Source organism: Camarhynchus parvulus, chromosome Z (assembly GCF_901933205.1).
Source record: "Camarhynchus parvulus chromosome Z, STF_HiC, whole genome shotgun sequence".
NCBI classification, from domain to species: Eukaryota; Metazoa; Chordata; class Aves; order Passeriformes; family Thraupidae; genus Camarhynchus; species Camarhynchus parvulus.
This window is the reverse complement of record NC_044601.1, coordinates 11372088-11394189: the sequence shown is the minus strand read 5'-3', so window position 1 is coordinate 11394189 and position 22102 is coordinate 11372088. Positions and strand designations below refer to the sequence as shown.

General features: G+C 39.1%; 2 protein-coding genes across 4 annotated transcripts in view; both read right to left on the bottom strand.

Moving 5' to 3' along the window:
• The window catches only part of MCCC2 (methylcrotonoyl-CoA carboxylase 2), a 46668-nt gene extending 30007 nt beyond the window's left edge, over positions 1-16661 (bottom strand). Inside the window, exons 1-7 of the mRNA XM_030968935.1 lie at positions 16469-16661; positions 13049-13115; positions 9741-9825; positions 9378-9479; positions 8656-8783; positions 6282-6394; positions 1247-1360 (exon numbers count right to left, since the gene is read on the bottom strand). Of these exons, the coding sequence (XP_030824795.1) occupies positions 1247-1360; positions 6282-6394; positions 8656-8783; positions 9378-9479; positions 9741-9825; positions 13049-13115; positions 16469-16600 (741 nt within the window). The 5' untranslated portion in view covers positions 16601-16661. The remainder of the gene's footprint in view (positions 1-1246; positions 1361-6281; positions 6395-8655; positions 8784-9377; positions 9480-9740; positions 9826-13048; positions 13116-16468) is intronic.
• A 607-nt stretch (positions 16662-17268) lies between these two features.
• BDP1 (B double prime 1, subunit of RNA polymerase III transcription initiation factor IIIB) overlaps positions 17269-22102 on the bottom strand; it is a 52584-nt gene continuing 47750 nt past the window's right edge. For all 3 annotated transcript variants that reach the window (XM_030968316.1, XM_030968315.1, XM_030968314.1), the window contains exons 41-42: positions 21235-21469; positions 17269-20844 (exon numbers count right to left, since the gene is read on the bottom strand). In XM_030968316.1, coding sequence (XP_030824176.1) covers positions 20716-20844; positions 21235-21469 — 364 coding nt within the window. In that variant the 3' untranslated portion in view covers positions 17269-20715. The remainder of the gene's footprint in view (positions 20845-21234; positions 21470-22102) is intronic.

The window sequence follows — 22102 nt, the reverse complement described above, 5'->3', positions numbered from 1 at the left end:
AAGGAAGTGGCGAAGGAAGGAAGGAAGGAAGGAAGGAAGGAAGGAAGGAAGGAAGGAAGGAAGGAAGGAAGGAAGGAAGGAAGGAAGGAAGGAAGGAAGGAAGGAAGGAAGGAAGGAAGGAAGGAAGGAAGGAAGGAAGGAAGGAAGGAAGGAAGGAAGGAAGGAAGGAAGGAAGGAAGGAAGGAAGGAAGGAAGGAAGGAAGGAAGTGAAGGAAGCGGAAGGAAGTGGCGGAAGGAAGGAAGGAAGGAAGGAAGGAAGTGGAAGGAAGGAAGGAAGGAAGGAAGGAAGGAAGGAAGGAAGGAAGGAAGGAAGGAAGGAAGGAAGGAAGGAAGGAAGGAAGGAAGGAAGGAAGGAAGGAAGGAAGGAAGGAAGGAAGGAAGGAAGGAAGGAAGGAAGGAAGGAAGGAAGGAAGGAAGGAAGGAAGGAAGGAAGGAAGGAAGGAAGGAAGGAAGGAAGGAAGGAAGGAAGGAAGGAAGGAAGGAAGGAAGGAAGGAAGGAAGGAAGGAAGGAAGGAAGGAAGGAAGGAAGGAAGGAAGGAAGGAAGGAAGGAAGGAAGGAAGGAAGGAAGGAAGGAAGGAAGGAAGGAAGGAAGGAAGGAAGGAAGGAATGGAAGGAAGGAATGGAAGGAAGGAATGGAAGGAAGGAATGGAAGGAATGGAAGGAAGGAAGGAAGGAAGGAATGGAAGGAAGGAATGGAAGGAAGGAAGGAATGGAAGGAAGGAATGGAAGGAAGGAAGGAATGGAAGGAAGGAAGGAAGTGAAGGAATGGAAGGAGAGAGAGAACTAGGACAAACTCCACTGTAAGCATGCCTCCTTTGGCAGTAAACTGACATAAAAACACAGCAGACTGGTCCTGCTTCAGAAGTTCTTTTATCTTTGATTTTGACTTTGAGATACAATATACATGGCTGTGATTTTTTCAAATTTTGAGTCAAACCTAGAGAGTACATAATTGAATACAGAAACAATTTTTATTATTTAAAATGTGCACAGCAATCTAAAACCAGTACTATAAAAATACCTGGACACAGTCTGATTTATATCTATATACCTCTACTGAACAGAAGAGATTTGATTTAGGATAGAAGCATTCAGATATACTTAAAAATACAAACTAATCTACAGAGTGTCTAGAAAAGTCTCACCAAGAAATTACTCAATTGTTTAAGGTGTACAATTATCACAGCATGATTTGGGGGGGAGGGGAGGAGAGAGGCCAGTCACTAGAAACTTCTGTATCCTTACCAGGGGTGGCCCTCCCAGGAATATTGTTCCCTGCTTGCCAACAATAATACTTTCATCAGCCATTGCAGGTACGTATGCTCCTCCTGCTGTACAGGATCCCATGACTACTGCTATCTATCATAAAAACAAAAAGCACATGTTAATGAACTGTCCAACCCTTAAAAATAGTAGTCACATGATTTTAAATACAGGTCATTGGACAGCACTGCAAGATTATTTCTGTCTAATAGAGCAAACTTTTTTTACATTTTAGCATTTCTTTTAAAAATAAGAAATCTTCCATTTTCAACAGTCTGTTGAACTACGATCTTCAGACTACCCTGCTGGAAAACTCAAATATGAAGTACCATGATCTAGGTATGTGATATGTTTCAAGAGACACACATTCTACCATGGAATTTGGTTTTACTAATGAACACTAAAGGTTAAAACCTACAGGTTTCTCCTGGTATTTACACTTAAGTCAGGGCTTCCATTACTGCTTATTGGCATAATTGCATCAATGTTAACATCCTTTGAAGGAAATTTCTCCCATCTCCTATTATGCTACTTCAGGTCTTCAATGGATCAACTAATTAATTTTGCCCTTTAGAGATGTGTTGAGCATCTCATTATAGGCTTCAACACGAATAATTTCTGCTTCATCCTTTTGCCTGAGATGAACACCTACCCAGTGAACATTTTCTCCCAGTAATACCCTGGTGATACATTTATGAAACTAACTTGACCCCAGATATGATGAATGCTGCAACTGCAGACAATCATGGAAGGGAAGTTTCTCAATTTCTCCTTCATAGGAGCATCTTCAAAGACCCTTTCAAGACACTTGCAGAGCAGAAGAAAAGGAATACTCATATGAAAAAGGCAAACAGTTTCTTTCACAACCACACATATACACACACATCACCACTAAAAAAAAAACTTGGAAAACAACATTATTTTATTTTAAGTTTGTTTCAAGATATTTCCAAGGTGACATCAATTAGTGTTACATGATAATTTAGAAGAAGAAAACAGTACATAGAAAAATAAAACTTCTAAATTACATTATGCATATCTAAAGAAGGACTACATGAACTATGTCAATCTGCTGTCATCAAATCAAACAGTCTTTTCAGCAAACAGTTTTCAGGATCTTAAAACTATATATATTCAGAGTCACATGATTAATCTGCAGTACTTCTCTTGTGCATTTAATAAATAACTCCTGGCAAATTCAGAAATAACCTAAGTCTCTAGAAATGGGAGAAACTGGGCGTAAATAAGTTTATTTCATTTTTCCCTGTAGGATTTGTGGTTTTTTCCTATTCTTAATTTCACCATGCTCACACTGAGAAAATGTGCCTGCATTTAAACTTTAACTCAGTTGTTAATTTTTTCCAACATAAAAACTGGAATATGTATCTACTGGAAAAAATAAAACCTACTTGTCAAATTTCCAAATAATGTCCTACCTCCTGACTTAATTTTCTAAATTGCTGCAAAGAAATTCTTGATGTGTTCAATAAAAGTCAACAGTCCCGAGTGCATACACACGATACTATTTCATATCCACTGATCCATCCCCCATCACATGCATGCAGCATATGAGTGTGAGACAGCTCAGGAAGCAGCTAATGAGGAGCTAATCACAGCTTTCTGATTCACACCCATAAAAACAACAACGTAATTTAAGCTGTGGTGGGTGAATAATAAATTAGTCACAGGTAAAATTGGAGGGGGAAATTAAAAGCATATCAGCAACTAGAAAACAGAAGAGGGGGAAAAAAGCAAGCACTTTGAGGGCCAAACTCAGAAGAACTAATGAACTGATGAGCAGAACTTCAAGCATGCCACAGCATAGATCATCAGGTAGCAAACTAATAATATCCAGACTCCCATCTCAGAAGAATTGACCAGAGTGGACATCAGAGACAGCATAATTTCTTAATCCCATTTTCTAAAGAAACGTGTTCTCAGACAGGGAAGATGGTTCTAGCTACCACAATCTGTTAGCACAGGACCAATAATAGATTTACAAATGTTAACAGTGCCTCTTCAAAATAAAACAAAGCAGATATATCTCCCAAACAAAATGCACCCTTATCACATCCTTTTAAATAAAGGAAAACATTTTTCTCAGTCTTCCATAAATATTTAAAGACAAATAAACATTCATCAGTGTCATATGTGGAAAATTTAACTTTCATCAGTGTCAAAACAAACAGAAATGTGTTTTAATAAAAGACAAATCTTTCTTATATTTAGTTCTTATTGTATATGAATACAATTACTCCTAATACAACACCATATGGTAATTGAAAGAAAAACAAATTCAACTTTTTAATGCCACTTTACAAGTATGTAAAATACATTTCAAGATATGCTGGAAACAAGAGTATGACTGTAGGGTCAAGCATTTCTAGAAAGGTCCTGTCCAACATCAGTAACTTCAGCCTTGCAAGCTGGGTATACACATCTATCTTTGACATAACATCTGAAAATCATTACTCCCAAAACAGATCATGACTGAAGTCGCTAGGAAAAATAAGGTTTTCCAAAATTTCTCCAAAAAAGATAATTGAGCAAAACATCACTCCTTTGGCATTTGCTGTTCCACAAAAACACTAGGACCAATCTAGGTCTACCAGGGAGTCTTATATGATTACAAACTGTATTTTTCTCTTAAGTATTTTTGTTCTAACTAAACACTGCTTTTCTCTAGAGACCTACCTAATCACTACAATTGGTCTACTTCTACTGTAGGAAAGAACCTCAGAAGGTAAATTATGTCATACTTCCTAAAGAAATTTAGTGCATTGTTGGAATCTTCAGCCTTGGATTTTTATAGAGGCAATGGATTGCAGGATTCTTTGGAAGAGTAAAAGATGGTTGAAGATTTGAACTCTTACTTGCTTCCAAAATGTGCCAAAAAGGTATCAAGGTAACACAGGCAGTTTCCTCAAAAATCCTGCGGAGCCATTATTTGTCATGTAAGGAGTCAGACGGAATACAGTACCCTTGACTGGTGCATCTGCTTCACCCTCGAAGTACTGGCTTCTAGTAACTCCTTCTCCCAGAAGAAAAAACAAAACAACCCTGCCCAAGGCCCCAGTGGAGTCTCTTTTGTGAGTGGCTGGAATCGTGTCCCCCTGAGCCTCAGGGCAGCAGAATCCAGTAACGATCATCTCTCAAGGGTTGTATTCCTTCTGAAAAAGAACACTGCATAAATGTATTATGGTGGGATTTGTGTCACAGCACTGCCATGGGCTCTGGCTGTGTGACAGCCCAGTCTCAGACAACACGGAGTGAAATATCTGCTGTGACATATAACCTGGGAGAACCTCAGGGCCCATTGCAGGCACCCACAAATTAAACTGTATCCCAGCCCTTTGCTAGGATAATGACCAGCTTTTTCAAGGTTTCTAAGTGGGGTAGAGAACTTTTTCTTGAAAATAAATATTGTCATCACAAGTTACACAGTATGTGTGACCTGTTTCTCACTCAGAATAGATTTTGCTGTTCTCATCGTATAGAAAACAGAGGTTCAATAATTTTTTAATGTTCTGCATTTCTCAGCTCTTACTGTAATTAGCCATAGATTAATCTGTCAGGATTGTATAGATCACAGGTCTAAAAGAGAACCTGGATTTATGCTTCTTTTTGCTCTGACCACTCTCAGATGCCCATAAAGAATGCAGGTTTCAAACAATGTCTTCATTTCTTCTATTGATTTATTGTTTTCTTGGAAGGTTGTATATACTTTCCCCTGGTAAACAAGAAAGAGTTCTTCAGTTCAAATGAATTTTGCTGTGCCTCAGTGCTAAATGAGGAAGCTGTCTGCTCTCCCTTCTGGTCAAAGGAAAAAAAAAGACTGGTTCTGAGAACTGGTAGTTCAGAACTGGTAGTTCTAAGAAGTTCCATACAATTTGCTTTTTTGACTTGTTCTAAGGACTTTTGGTGTAGTCTGTCTCCTTCACGCTTAAAAAGATACAGTAAGATCGGGAAAAGAAGATGAACTAGGACCATCAAAGGTGTGGAACACTGCAGGAAGAACAGCTAAGAAAGCTTGAATTTTTTGGTCTGCAAAAGGGAGTATAAGGCCAGTATAAGAGAGGGCTACAAAACCATATAAAGAGGTAGGGAGTGACTGAGTAGACACCAATTCTGCAGGCTGTGAATTACCCAGTTGTTTGCTCTTCTGTAGTGTTCCTTTATTTGCAGTAGGTTATCTTCAAAGATTATGGATTTTTCCACCCTCCCAGGCAGCTTCTCACAGGTGCCTGCTAACAATTCCCTTTGAGTCTTTATTCTGTTACCTGTCTTTCTCAACTCCATTGGGACCGTACATGCTGCCCTTCACTGTCACTGCAGCCATAGCTGCCCATCAGCAATCCTCAAATATTTTACATTCTTCATGAATAATAGATTCAGCAAAACATGTAGTTTTGCTTCCCTAGCACACCACCTCCATCAAAAAATGGATCCCTATGTATTACCGAGTGAACCATGACACAAAAGCACTTCTAAATCCAGGAACTGTGACTAACAGTAATTCCGTGCATCATAAATGCATTAGAAAATAACCTTATTATTAGGGCCGTTTCAGATAAATCATATCAGGGTATAAAATGGATTTATATATATACACATACCCCTGTTAGTGGAAAATATGTCTCATTTATTAGCCATCCTCAAGGGGGTCCTCACCTTTGCAGTGCTGATGCAGAACTGTTCCAAGAGATTTTCTAGTGCTTTCTCAAATGGCCCCACACACCATGTTCCCAAGCCCATTTCTGTCCTGCTCCCAGACAGGAGCAGGTAGGTCAAATCATTAACACTAAAACTAAGAAAGTAGACAGTTTCTTCAAAACTATAATGAATTTTTGTGGACAGTTACTGTGTTTACAGCACTTCCAAGCCCCAGACTGGGCCGTCAGGTTAGCACAACACAATGCAATCAGAAACAAAACATGGGCACAATCCTTGAAAAGAGGTAATGGCAACAGGCATAAAAACTATTTAGTACATTAATTCTTAGATAAAAGCAAATTACCTGTGGAATTCCTTGTGAGGACATGACTGCTTGATTATAGAAAATACGGCCAAAATTATCTCGATCTGGAAATACTTCTGCTTGCCGAGGTAAATTTGCTCCTCCTGAATCAACTAGAATAAATCAAATTATATTAGCATGTTTTGAACAGCGTTGCATGCTTGTTGGTAAAGTATCTGCATGTTACCTAAACTATACGGCAGTTACTATCACTAATACTGTATATATTTCCATAAATGTAGGTATAATAGCACATTCTTTTTGGAAGAAAAAAGAAGAAAAACAGTAAACACCCATCTCCAAAATAACATCCATCCCAATAATTTTCATGGTTAATAAATTCAGACATGCTTGAAGATGCAACCATACCTCCTTAAACAAACTTTTAAACTCATCTTGCTGCAAACTAAGAACACTTTTAATGTACAATTTTAACTCAACTACTCTATTGCAATTCTGTCACAAGCTCCAGAAAAAGGCAGAGCTAATCACCACTGAGTTCAAAAGGTGCTGCCTCTGTTCTTTCATAGCTTGATTAAACTTCACAACAAAGACATTAAACTATCTTTAGGATGATTCATTTATTACATGCCCTTGCCTCAGGATACACCCTCCTGTTCACAGGTCTCCAACAGCAGATATCTCTCTGCTCCCAATTAATGAAAATACAACCTGTCATGAGAGGTATCCAAAGAAGGACAGAAGACTATGAAGAAATGCACAGGGAGATAAAGCATCTCTGAGAACTCTGGCTCCTGGTAATTAATTTTTATGTACAACCACCAGTCTGTATGCATACTCTCATCCTACATGACTGCATCCAAAACAAAATGTCCACACCAGTGACTGACTCAGTGACAAATGGCACTAGGTGTCCGCATGAGAATTAGCACCTAGGCAACTGTTATCACTGGTGGAAAAGGCAGTTCAAACAACATGAAAATTACACAGGCCCTCTTATCACATTGCTCAAATCAACTGGAATAAGTCCAGGTACAGAAACTGCAAGGCTAAAGTAACTCACGGAATAGGAATGACATTGTACATTCAAGGGCTATACCTCTCAAAGATGGAATAAAACCCCTAAACTTTTCGTTCAAAGGCATAGTTGTGTCCCACAGTTCCTCATTCCATCAGATCTTAAAAGAGTAGAATCACCCACAGTTGCTCACCGATACTCACTAAAAAAGACTTCTCTGAACAGACAGAATTTGCTGATAACTCAGATGAAAAAAATGCTAAGAGCTGTTTTGCAAACAGCAAAGCTAAGTTTCTTCTGCTTTTTTAAAAAACTAAAATCAAATTTAGTCCTCCCCTTCCCTTCAGGACTCTTTCTACAGCAATCCTACAAAATCTACACCCACACTGTCCCTGTATCCATCTCACCAACAGTTTCAAGTTCATACTTCTCCTAATCCTTCTAGTGGTCTTATTCACATGTTTGACTTATCACAACAGGGCAAGAAACTTCAAACACTTGGGCTGGCCAGAACCTGTACTTATGTTGACTATTTAACTAGTGCAAGCATCCAAACTGGCAAACAGCTGATATTTAAGTTGCTAAACTAAGCTGAACAGACAAGGAATAACCTGCCCTATTTTTAAAAACAGAGTAGAAGGTCTTTCTCCTCTGATGCTCACATACACAAAACCCACAGGAATACACACTTTCTTACAACTCTCTGTCAAAGCTGACTGAAACTGGCTAATAGGTTTAGAAGTCATTAAACTGGAAATTCAAGCTGAAAGGAAGACATTGACAGAAACCTCTTGTATTTGTATAAAACCATATAAGAAAACACTACCAGTAATACATTACAGATCCTGTCACTCTGTTCAGCTTTTATAATAAAAGCATATGTAAGTAAAACTTACACGAAGGTCTGGCTAAATACGGATCTAATAGACTAAACTCAAAATGTAAAATAAAATACAATTAAATTTCTGCTTCAAAAAAATTCATCCCAAATCCTAAAAATTTATTCATCCAAAATATTTTTGACAATTTTGTCACTCTTACTATTTTTATTTCCTTGGGATGTTTTCTCATACAGATACAGGTTAAAAAAAAGCACATTCTGGTGGAGGATGTAATTTGAATTGACTGGATGAGTCTACAGGAAATGTTGCTTATCCATGACAGAAAGAAGTGATACAGTGTTAACAGTTGCATCTGTATTTTATGAACCCAGCCCTACAGCAGGAGTGTACACACCCTCCTGTTAGATGTGCCAATCCTCTGTAGAGATAATACAGTATGGATGAAAATATATTTGAATAGGTGTGCTTTAAACACACTGCTGGTTACTCAGATCTGCAGACACATCAGCTGCCCTTAACACTGGACCTTGGTTATTTCTGCAATGGGACTTACCCAAATAAAGGCAAGGGAGATGATTTTGCATTGCAATTTCTTGAGCACGTAAATGTTTTTTAACAGTGATGGGATAATAGGTACCACCTTTGACAGTTGCATCATTAGCAACTATCAAGCATTCCATCCTAAAAATAAAAAAAGTTTATGAGAGAGAAAAGTATTTCTAATGAGTAAGTATGTATGTCAGTTAAGAAATGCAACACGTCAAGGACTCTTGAAGCCTTGATGCTCTAAGAGAGCTCTTCTCACCTGCATTCACTTAAGGGCACATTGTAACAGCAGCCTCAGCACTATAATGTCCTGTTCCATTATTTTAGGGAGTAAAATAATCCTGCATAGCATCATAATTAACTTGAAGAACAGTCTTGGAGGTACTTTGAGTAAGCAAAACTAATTTTTAGGCTAAAATACCACCCTACATTTTTAAAGCAGCTTTCCAAATGCACTAATCTCTCTCCTTCATTGGACACCTGAAACTCCGTGGTATGTTTTGTTTAGTTAGTATACACTAACTAAAAATCCCCAACAAACAAAAAACAAATAAAATACCTCACTCTCTTTTAGCTATGGCCAAACAAATTAGATACTGATTTTGTTGATTTTTTGAGTGTCTGAAGTAAAATATTAAAAACACTAACAGCCTAATACTGGAAACTGAATAAAATTATACCTTCTTCCTTTTCATATCACAAGTAATGTAGATGACTGGAATCTCTCACCCAGATACTCGTCCAATGCCTGTGATAATGCCTCCTGCAGGTACTTCTTCATTACCATACAACTGGTAACCAGCAAACTGGGAGAACTCCAAAAATGGAGATCTGAATAATGACAAATGAAATAAAACTGTAAAATATTACTAGTTCAATCTGCCATTGAATCTTACTTAAAAGGGTAAATTTTAAAAGATTTTTTTAAAGGAGATCAGTATTTCAAAGAACATTTCTGTAAAATTTCAATAATGTTATTTAGTGTTTATCATGTTACTGTTTATGGAAGCTAAAGAGGAAAGAAGCCTGTTGCAATATTTACCTGCAAGAGACAACCTGAAACGTTTAAGAAAAGAAAAAGGAAGTACTTACCCAGGATCAATAAGCTTGTCAATTCTTTCTCTAGGTAACAGCTTTCCTCTTGATGTATGAAGCTTACGAGCTTTTTCTCCACCTCCTGTGATAGAACAGTAAATTGTCACATTTTCTATGGACGTAGATAAGATAAATCGTCAGTTATATTAAAACTTCGAATGGAAATGCTGATGAGTTCCCAGTTTTTGAAGTATGAACCTTAATAATAAATAATAGTTTATACTTCAAACAGATTTAAGGCATTGATTAAAAGGCTTGTTTTTTAGAACCTATTTTATTTCCACCTCATTTTTTACAGTTAGTCTTGAGGCAAAGATTTTAATAAACATAGTTGTCTGAAACTTTCCCCCACTGCTTAGCAATAAACACAAGGGCAGAAAACATAAATATGTAGAAAGTGCATCAATAGAACTACAGGAAATACTAATCCCTAGAACTCATTCATAATAGCTACACTGAATGCAATCTTGAATGACCCAGCACCATCTAGATTAATTTCCTTAGAACATGCCAAAACTGTAAGCAGAATTCAGACATACAGCATTTAATATCAAGTTTATATTTGTTTCATTTCAACCCTTCACTAGAGGTCACCCTAAATCTTTTGCTCTCTAGACCTTTGTGTCATTCAATACTTCAAGATTTGTTGACACACCTCAGCCTCTTTGTAACAACAACTTATACAAACATTGTGTCTCAGTGTAGACAGATCACTGATCCACCTCATCACTCTAAAATTGTCTCCCTGTCCAAAATAAAGATGTTATGTTTTGCTAACATTTCTCCTGAGACTCCAGGATTTCTCTGTCAGCTAGACATAACTGAAACAGAGTTTCTAAGCCTCCCTTGAAGTCCTTTCCCCACCTCCTTCCTTGATCACTACACACATAATTTCCTACCTGTCAAGCATGCCAGAAAGCCCACAATTTATTTTCAGTTCAGCCAGTTCATTAGATCTATATATCCAGCCTAAGCCTAAATCTCGTAAATTCTTTCTGTATAAGTTTCTTAAAAAACAACCTCTCATATGCACCCACAGAGATACTACTCTCATCCATGTTCTCAACATCTCACTACATCATAACTACACTATCTCTGACCTCTGAAGTCTTCCATTTACACTGTGTGATGCTGCAAAAATAATTTCTATCCTGAGACTTTTGTCACCTCTGCGCATCACACGTGCTTGCTTCCCAGGCCTGGTAGCCATTCTATTGAACATTCCTCTTCCAACATCAAGACACTCTACCCTGCACTAACCTCCATTCTGAGAAGTAGTGTCCTTAACAATGAAACACACTTGGACACATTTAAGTTGAAACCTCTTCTTGATTTCTCCTTGACAACAATGCCTACACCACTGTAATTGCTGATGTCCTACGACCAGTCATGGAGATTAAAGGTATGTCATGAGTTTCTTGTGCTTCCTGTCAGAAAACCACCTGTGGTAAAGGGGCAGGGACCACTTCCTGTTGCACAGCTGAGGATTACTCAGTAGAGTGGGATATGGGTTCAGGAAAACCCTACACACTGAATAACAGCTAACAAATGAAGCATTCATTGCAAAGACCTCAAACAAGAACTCATCCTCTGACAGCTTTTACAGTGAAATCTAAAGATGCTGCACATATCCTTCAGAAGTATTCAACATAGGTACCTAATTTTTCTTATATACTTAAATGATATGTAAAGCAATTTCAATCAATGTCACTCAAAACTGTGTATTAACATTCTGGTAGAGGTTGCTCAGATGAAGGAAAGATGAACACTATGGTCTTGTCCTGTCATTGTAACAGGCAAACAAGCAGCAAGGAAGAAGCCGTAACCATTAGTTTATGAGGCACACATCATTAGTTCATAAATTGCTGAACAGTCTCTACACCCATAAAAGACAGAGGCAGCCCATGGATTTTAACATCTCAGGAAACCCTGGATCCCTGTTTCACAGCAAGAAAGAAAAAGCATTGAGCACAAAATCTTAACTGTGCCCCATTCCAAAGTTGTAAAAGAAAGAAAATTATATAAGAAACAGTGTATAAAATGACAAAACCAGTATAATGATAGGGCACAATTAAAGCTACATGCTCAGCCTCTAGCAGCATAATTAGGCATTTATTAAATGTTTTCATTTTATTGTTTCCATTAATTATAGTCAGCTGCAATTCATTCAGGCAGCCTTACAAGTCAAAAAGAAGAAACACAGATTTTGATCTTTTAAACTACTACCAACCTGCTTTCTCCTTGCCAGTTCAACTACAGCTAGGAACTTGGAAAAGATCAACCAATAAAAGGAGGACAATGGAGAATCCCCATCCTTTATTGGATGCGTGGAGAATTATAGCGACAGAGGATGAAGAAAGGGCAGAGGTACTTAATACCTGCTTTGATTCAGTCTTTAACTGGATGTCAGCCCACGGAGTTGGAAGACAGGGACAGGGAGCAAACTGAAGCTCCCTTAATCCAAGGGGACCTGGTTAGTGACCTGCGACACTACTTATACACACACAAGTTTATGGGGGCAGATGTGATCCACCCAAGGGTACTGAGGGAGCTGGTGGAAGAGCTCACAGAGGCACTTTACAATATTTAGCAGCAGGCATGACTGAAGAGGGAGGTCCCTGATGACCAGAAGTTAGTCTAGACACTGTCTCCAGGAAGGGCTGGAGAGACAATCCAGGGAACTGCAGGCCTGTCAGTCTGACAGTGGTGCCAGGGGAGGACATGGAGCAGATCACGTTGAGGGCCATTATGCAGCACATACAGGACAACCAGGGGATCAGGCCCAGCCAGCAAAGGTTTAGGGAAGGCAGGTCTTGGTTGATCAACCTGATCTCCTTCTATATGACCTGCTTAGTGGATGATTGTCTCTGTGAATTTGGCAAAGCCTTTGACACCATTTCCCACAGCTTCCTCCTGGAGAAACTGGCTGTTCATGGCTTGGATTGGTGCACTTTTGGCTGGGTAAAAGGCCCTGTCTGGTCAGCTGGGCCCTGTCTCTGGCTGTCCAGAGACTGGAGGTGGCGGGAATTACATCCAGCTCATGTAACTAGTGGGGTTCCCTGGGGCTTGGTTTGGGGTCCAGTCCTGTTTAATAAGTTTAACAACAATGTGGACAGAGGATTGAGTGAATCCTCAGTAATTTCCCAGATGACACCAGGCTGGATGGGAGTGTTGACCTGCTGCAGGGCAGGAAGGCTCTGCAGAGGGATCTGGACAGGCTGGATCAATGGGCAAGGCCAACTCTTTCAGGTTCAACAAGCCCAAGCACCAGGTTATTATTCTAAAATCTGGACTTTCATCCTTACCTAACCTGATTTTTTCTGCTTGTTCTTGTAGCTCAGTTACCAGTGCCTTCATTCGTTCATAGTTCTCCTAAGTGGGGAGCAAAACAGAATTTTAAATTCAACCAAGGGTGACTATATTTAAATTTTTAATAAACAAACATAAGAAGTACAAGACTAATTTCTCTTCCAAATCTAATTTTACCTTACTAAATACTGTCTCTGTATTGTCTTTAAAGTAGTAACATTTCTACCCTAGTACTGGCCTCTCTCAAGCATCCCAAAGCATTTAATCAAAATGCTTTACAAAAAGTCTTACTGTGTTAGGATAGTAAAAGACTAGTTCTGAATTTAATAAACTCAAATAGAACTAGTCACTACAGAGTTGAAGTGCTGCTTCTTAGATTTTGTTTATCTTTGGCATAGGTTTGTTTGCATTTTGAATCTAATTTTGTAAAAAACACAGATTTGAATTGTGTCCTTATTACTTGTACCAAAGGATGAATGACCTAGGTCAAATAGATTTTGGTAAACATTTTTTCAATTCTTGTTGTTTAGGTTGAACAAGAAGATAAAACAAAAGTTGGTTTTGTTTTGTTTTGTCTTAGTTTGGTTGTGTCTGGTTTTTTGGTTTATTTTAAGCTGGTGTTCTTGCTATTATACTTCTAGAAAAACAAAGGTTCATAATCTGAATATGAGTGAATCAGTACTGAACTCACAATTTTCATTCAAATTATGCAAAACTCCATGCGAACATTACAGCCAGTTGGGGCTTTTTTTACAGTTTCTTAGGAATTTAAAGGTATTAGTCAAGCTTAATTTGTGGGGTTTTTTTTGCCACACATTAAGAACTTTACTACCTTTTTGAAAAGTGCAACTGCAATAAAAGAACATGCTGCACAAAAAGATCTGATTGCCTTGCCTAATTCTCATTTATATGATGTTTGAGCCTACTTTGACAGAAAAAAAACAGCTGGTAACTCCATGTTAACTCTATAACTCTCATATATACTCGAACACACAGACTTAAGGTTTCCCTTAGGAAGAAGCTGCAAATGTTGCAGTTGAGTTTGTTCACTTAGGCACTGAAAGGCAAACAAACAAAGCAGAAATAAAATAAAAACATGAATAGATTCAACTCACATTTGAAGTGCTTTGGCTGTAGAGTGACTTTCAAAACAACATATTTTTCTGCCTTTGTAATTGCCACAAATAGATTAAACAGACTCTCTTGAAGGGTAAAAATGTATCTTGTAATTCCATACTTTTAAGAGTCTGTAGTTGTCACAACACCCAATATTACTTTCATCGGTGTTCAGCTTGTCCACCTGGGTCATTTTGCACCTTTACATATCAAAAATGTTTCCTGTTTCTCCTTGTTCAGTCAGTCTTTTTCCTCTAAACACATTCACCTTTTGCACACAATACTGTGCTTAGAAACTCACCTTTAACATAGGAAAAAACCAAAAAAGCGGGTAAAATGGCAGAGGATATTAACAGAAGAACAGTAATCACAGTCATGGACTTTTTCCTTAGATTTTGACTCACTGTAGCTAGTTTAGCTACTCTACATGAAAACTGTGAAAGGACTTTTTAGATAAACTCTAAAAAATACTGCACAAAACCATCTGAATTGCTTAAACTCATTCAACTCCTATCACAATCTTTCATGCCTTAAACTGGAATAGAATACTGTTATACTTTACCAAAGAGAAGTAAGGATGTTTTAAAATAATTCTGAACACACACAGAAAAGACTACTCTCAGAAATAAACATGCTAGTTTTACCATGTATTTGTGGGCTCTTCATTATTGCCATTAAATAATGAAAAAAAGGCCAGTGAACTGGCATCAAGTTCTTTCTGGAAAGTGGTCCTTGCACCAGCAAGTTGGGTGAAATTCTGCTGTTAATATGAGAATTTCTACAAATTTCAATGCAAAATTAAGAGGCAAACTATAAACACGAACCCAACAGATACTGAACAACCTACATGAATTACTGCTACATCACCACAGCGTATGTAAGAGCTAGAGCCCGGAATCTTCAAAGAGACTTTGTTTAATTTTCCAGAATTTAGACTCACTCACCTTTAAATTACATTTCTGCCTATCTGGTTCAAGAGACAGTTTGCATCATCAGGGCCAGGCTGTCTACTTGAATTCACAGCCAGAAAATAAACAGTGGCCAAGGAAGGCAAGACCCTCATCACCTATCATAATCTCTTCTTGTGTTTGCGCTGTTATTCCTTGTATTACTTTTTTTTTCAGGTGGTGAAATGCCTCTTTGTGTTTGTAAAGCAGTGCTTGCACTTAGAGTGTTCCATAAATTATTTCTACCAAATACTAACACTATTAGCTATTTTACCAAGCCTTGCTTTTCTTTCGAGGTTGAAAGGTACCCAGACATAAGGGCAAATCTGCGGGCAGGTCATATAAGTGAACACCTTTATTAAAATACTATCTTTTTTGGTACACAAAACATGAATGTGTACACATATATAGACACACTTCACGTACACAAGCTTTGTGTGTGTGTGTATTTATATATATATACATATACATGCATACGAACAAATGCTGAGATTACAGAGAAGCTTCAGCCTAATTTCTGTCCCAAATTTAGTTTCTGCAAAACATAGCACAGAATCAAATGGACCTATCTCATTAAGAATACATGCTGTTGTTTCACACACAGTTTTGTATTTTACATGAACAAATACGAAAACAAACACATGCCCTCCTATCAGCCTCGATCCATACCTAAAGCCATGTTTTTCGCAGCCTAACTGTAAACACGATTTTTGAATATGATGGCGTTAATAATGCCCCATTAAAAAGAAATGTATTTATACCGGATGGAAGTACTGCTCACTTCGTAAAGACAACTGGGATTACACCTAGCTCTTCTCCTCAAAAGATGATGTTTTTGGATGCAAGACCATGACTGTACAGCTATTCCACCTGTTTTCAACTCGGGAATCAATTTGCAAACACAAAAATATCCCACTTTGAAATCATCAGGCTCCATCTTCCACTGTCTACAAACCCCGCCTCCACCTCACTAGCATGGTATCGATCAGCCTGAAACGCAGCAAGAGCTGGCATCCTGATTTAAAAGGGCAAAAAAATCTATGACGAGACAGACGACTGCACCAACCCACGTTTTTCTCACACGGTATCTGTAAGCTCGGCCCGCAGAAATGGACAGGCCCGGGCGCCCGGCGAGCGGGCCTGGGGAGCGGCACTGCCCCCGCCACTTCGCAGGGCGGGGGCGGGACCGGGACCGGTACCAGGACCTTGCGCGGACACGTGCTCGCCACGTCCCTCGCGCCCCGGCCCCTCCACGGCGCTGCAGGCGCTGCCCCGCCCCGCGGCCCGCCCGGGCCCCACCGCCCCCGCCCCGCCCCGCGGCCCGCCCGGGCCCTGCAACCCCCGCCGCCCTACCTGGTAGAGCGCGGAGCTCGCGTCAGGGCGCGACCCCACGGCCGCCACCGCCTCGCCGCGGTACCCGCGGGCAAGCAGCGGGCGCAGCAGCCCCAGGCAGCGGCCCGGGAGCCGTGGGGCACCCAGCAGCATGGCCGGGCTGGGCCGGGCCTGGCCGAGCTGAGCAAGCCGAGCCGAGGCAGCCGTTCCAGGCCGCCGCCGCCGCCACTCCCCCCGGCGCAGCCAATGGGCACAGCGGGGCCGGCCCCGCCGCGGAGTCCTAGCCCGGGCCCCAGGACAAGCTGATGCTGTAGAACGCCCTTTGGAAGAATTGTGTCGGGACGCCCACACGCGAAAACTGTGTTTTCAGAAACGCACAGCCTAGGAAAGCCCTTGCCCTTCTTAAAAACTTGTCGTACAGTAATAGGGACAGATCTTTTTAAAAGCCAAACCATCTTTGGCTGAATTTCTCCCTTCTGTGAAAACTTTGCTATTCTTCAGTATTTCAGTTTTACTTTAAGTCAAGGCCCTTATCTTTAGAGAAAGGTAACAGCAGGGAGTCTGATACCAAGTAAATTAAGCTCTATTCTAAAACAAAACCAGGGAAGAACGACAATGCCCCTGCTAAACCATGCTCAGCCTATTACCAGCAGATCTCTGTGCACCCCAGTGGTGCAGCCCAAACTTCAGCTTTTCCTTTAGTTCACACTTATTAGCTTCATGGACTTCGAAGTACTTAAAAACTGCATCTGATACTTAAAGAAACCGCAACACAGGTAAAAGAAAATAATTTATTCACATAATTTACATACAGAATAGGACTACTTCCTTTGACACAGAAAGCTTGTATGTGATGATACAGGGCATCAGACAACTCTAAGCAAAACAGTTTTATGCCACATCTTTGTAAAAATGCTACGCATATGTATTGAGATTTCAATGATATTTTCTTACATCCTTCATCATTATAAAACTTCCATACACAAAACAGAACACAAAATTCTCTTATTTCTATTCAAATTAAATTTTGTCTTAAAAAAAACCCTCTATCAAAGTGCATGTTATTTGCTGCAAGGAAAAAGAAAGCATAGCCCCAATTAAAAATGCAGATAAGGCACCATAAATCTTAGTAATGAAGTAGTTGATTTTTCCCCCTTAAAACATGAATGCAAGCTAAAATGTATGCAACTAAATATAGAATGATTATCCCCTCAGAACTCACTCAAAAGGTAGTCACAGCAATTATTTCATAGCCACTCCCCAAGAATCTATTTTTAGGTCCTATGAGTGCAATTGATATAAACATGCCAGACATATCAGGAAGTAAACACTTGCATACTTAATATCTACAAGATATACAATACATAGAGTTACATGTATACATGAATCTCTTTCATAATGTTTACAGTAAAACAATATTTAGATAAACATTTCAAGTTAAATGGATTAGGCAAAGTACAAGATACCATCTGAACAGAAACCGTGGTTGTATTTTTGAGGGTTTTTTGGGGGGTGAGGTGGGTTGATCAGATGCTTTCAAGTAAGTTACTCTACACTGGGACCACTAGTCCCTTTCCCATCACCTCAAGGAATACTGCTGCTAGTGACATTTCACTGGCAGAGCTAATATACCAATTTGCAGTAACAGTAGCTTTCTTCTGTATTTCTCCTCTCTGACAAAAGTCTAAAGGTTCCTTCAGAAGCTTTGCCAACAACTTCTGAAAAGAAAAACATTCTCAAACATCATTGACTATTTCAAAATTAACTACATATCTATATTATTTACCTGCCAGCAAAGGATCCAAACCTGATTATAGGTTTCTTGAGATCATTAACAATGCCATTTAAACATCAGTTTAACCTTCAGAATAAATTGCTTTACAAAAGTACCTGCAAGTATTAAGTAATGGGAAAAATTTTAAGACTACTCAGGCAGGAGTTTCAGACTAAATATTGACTCTTTCAGCAACCACCTGACTTTGTGAGTGCATAAACCTAATTAGCTCACTCAGACAAATTTCTTGATGAGGTAAATAAAAACTTAAACTAAAGCTAAATCATAATTTTATGGCAAGTTACAGTACAAGCAGACATGTACATAAGAAAACCCTTTTAATTCAAGTGTTTCAAAGCAGCAAAACCTCAAAAGTGACATTATATAACCATGGTTTAAATCCAATCTCTTTGTGCTACTTTGCACAATGGAAAGTGAGGAAGTCAGTAAATATACAAACAACTACATGTAAAAATAAGGAGAAGAAATTGTATCTATAGCTTTGTTTTCCAATTTAGAAGAAAATTAGCATTTATACTAGGAAACATCAATCTCCTCCTCCAAGTGAGAAAAAAGGTTGCAAACATTAACCTTGTGTTATCATCTTTTAGTAAATTGTGGTTTTAAGTTTTTAATAAATTTTTAAGGAACCAATCCTATTGGGCTTTTCATGTTACAATCTTTTAAATTTTGTGGTTAAAAAACTCCTACAAAAATATGTAATTTGGAGATTCAAATAAAAACACCTGAAGTGCTTGACATACGTACGTATGTATTTACTACACCACTTCCAGTATTTGCCTTCTGATCTTCAGATATTACATTATACCCAAAAGGTTAATTCCTCCTTCTAATGTAACACACTTCACAAAAAGAAGTAAAGAACTTCAATAGTCAGTACCAAGAAGCTTTAGCATTAAAATGGAAAAGGATACTTGTTGCAAGATTAAACATTATCTCATTGCACTTTTCTCTAGGATAGTCATGCACTCACTATCAGTGTCTAAACAAGTGAAACCCTAAGCCGACAGTCAGTAAGTAGTCTGGTGCTATGACATCATTGTAGTGATTTAGACTATGTCAGCATTTTGAAAGTTCCTGGGTTGCTTCAGAAAGAACCCATTTCATCCTCCCAGCACTAATTAACATGTCCTAGCGTGACTTCATGATGCTTGTATCCCCAATCATCCGTTCTGTTTATGCTGGATATTAGGTTTTGAACCTTTAAGACTGGTTCTGAGAGCGAAGGGGAAGAGAAGAAGTGCACAGTTTGTTATCAGAAGCTGCACTTGCTCCTCTGCATTCTCCCTCACAGACTGGGTTGTCTGCAGAACAGACAGACGGCAGGAGAGAGCTCTCCTTTGTTTTTAGTTAGGTTTTAGCTAGCTGAGGCAAAGAAGTTCCCTGGACTGTGGCTTTTCTTTTTTTGGGGAGCTCATCAGCCTTGTTCTGGACTGAAAACCCAGAAAAACATGGGCACCTCACACCTGTGGCCCACTGCAGCCCAGGACGCAGCATTTTCCAGCACAGGAGGAACTGGTAACAGACTGAGTGAGATGAGCTACATTCCAAGGAAAGGACTTTCTGAATTTGCCATCTCTTCAGAACAGCAAGGGGTTTTATTGTTTAGTATTGTTAATTTTTTTATGCTTGTGATACTTTGCTTGTTAAATAAACAAGTTTTTTCTACTTTTCTCTAAGAAAATCTTTCCAAATCAGCTGGGGCAGGGGCCACTTGAATCTGCTTTCTAGAGGGACCCCTTTGAAAATTTCCTCTCAAATTTGCCCTAAACCAGGACAAATACATTTTTTTTAGTGCCCAACATGTGGCTCGAGAAAGTGAAAAAAACCTGTACTGATGGCATTTTGGTTCTACTTACTCGGCATTGAGATAAAGTAGTCAGAGCCATGTTGACTGAATTTATGTCTCTCTGGGTGGAGGCCTTCACTGTCTCTGGTCCCTAGGCTGTTTTGAAGGTTTAATACCTCTCTGGTCCCTAGGCTTGCTTTCTTATCTGGCTCCATCTTCCATCAGGCTCCATATGTTAGTATAGTGCCTAACACGTAGCTTTTACAGTAGAGGGGCACAGATTTGAGTTGCTATTGCGCTGGGCTCAGTGATAATAGTTTATAGGGAGTTTACATAGGTACAGGAGCTTGTTCAAGACGTTTCGTTTATGGTTTCTTTGTCTGACCCTGCATCCCAGTTCCAGTAGCATGTTTTGCACCCAGTTTGCTAAAGGAGGAGCAGGAGATGAGGTTTTTCAGCCTTTACTTTCCATCTTCTCTTTTGAATCTGTTACACCACTTTTGGAGAATGTTCAGCTTCCCTGAATGTTAAAGAGATTACTTTCCTGGTATTTTATCTGCTACTGTTTTTACTGGCTGACATTAAGTGTGGCATAATGAATATCAGAACAAATTATAACTTTTAAAATACTCTTTTCTTGTTGCAGTATATTCTGTGATCCTAGGTTTTTATAAAACCCATTTGCTATTCTGAATCATCCACTTCCATAAAGATGTCACTGAAAAAGTACTCAGAGATTCTGGTTGGCTCTCCTTCTTTCTCTTGATCTTTAGCACAGAGAGGTGGCTTCTCAGATGAGTTGTTACTTGGAACCTGATAAAACAAGAGGTAGCTCTTAACAGTCTTCATCAGTGTGTATGTGTAAATATATTTACATATATATGCACATGAGCTATTTGTAAGGTATTTTATTCATGTAGGAAGTTTTGACCAAAGGGAAAATAAAAATCAGAGTTCGCTGAGAATGAGAAATAAATAGATATCCATGCAGAGAATGAGAAATAAATAGATATCCATGCAGAGAAAAATCAACTTAGTTCCCTTACAAGTTTCCTAAACATGCACAAGTCAGAATTTGTCACCTGGAACAGATACTGGACTCAAAACATGAATGCTACACACCCATCTACTCACTCCTGAAAGAACTAATTCTCTGTTCTTCACACCCCAGAAATGCATGGTTATTCAAAAGTAAACTCCTACCATAACTGTAGCATCAGCAGCTACATGCTCATGTTCCACAGATGATGAAGTAGAGGGAAAGGAACAAGATTCCCTCTCATCCTTAGTGGATGGAGTGGGTTTCGTTAGACTTCGTTTTGGAGTCACAATTCGTGGCTTTTGGATCTTCCCTCTATTCCCTTTGGTGTCTTCTGCAGATTCAGAATTACTTTTTTTGCAAATTAAAGATAAAAATCCCAACGGTTTTCGTCCACCCCTGTTCAAAACAAGTATGGTCAGGATGTCATAGGATTGCTCCATAAAAGGAAGATGTAAATAGCATTGCAGGAGTCCAATTCTATACACAGGAAATAAACACACACCTACAGGACATATGAAAATTCTAAGGAAAAAAAGACAAAAAGTCATTCTGAGAAAGGCTTTGGTACTACTGAATAATCTGGTACAAGAGTTTTTTTGAACAGTCACAGAGATTCTTGACAATTTTTAAGCCTGGGAACAGGAACTTATTATTTGCTGCTAATCCACAGCCCGTAACAAGCTACCAGACTTTCAGAGAGTGGCTTTGAGGCACACTTCTGAAAAACAAACTGAAAATTCTGAGCATCCTTCATGTAATCAATGGAAAACCTGATCCCCAAGGATGGGGCTACAGCAGACTACCTGCTGCAGGGTTTTAGCCTGTTTACAGCAGCAAAGCCAGACCAGCGAGCTTATGGAAGTCACAGCACAGAGCATATTTTGTGTGTGACTGTGAGTCACACACAAAGCATTAACTTTTCATGTTGTTAAGAGTTTACAAATTAGAAAGTAAACTTTAAGGCAAGGATTCTGATGTTAATGCATCACTATCCAATTGCTGTGGATGTCCCAAATATAAATAGACAAT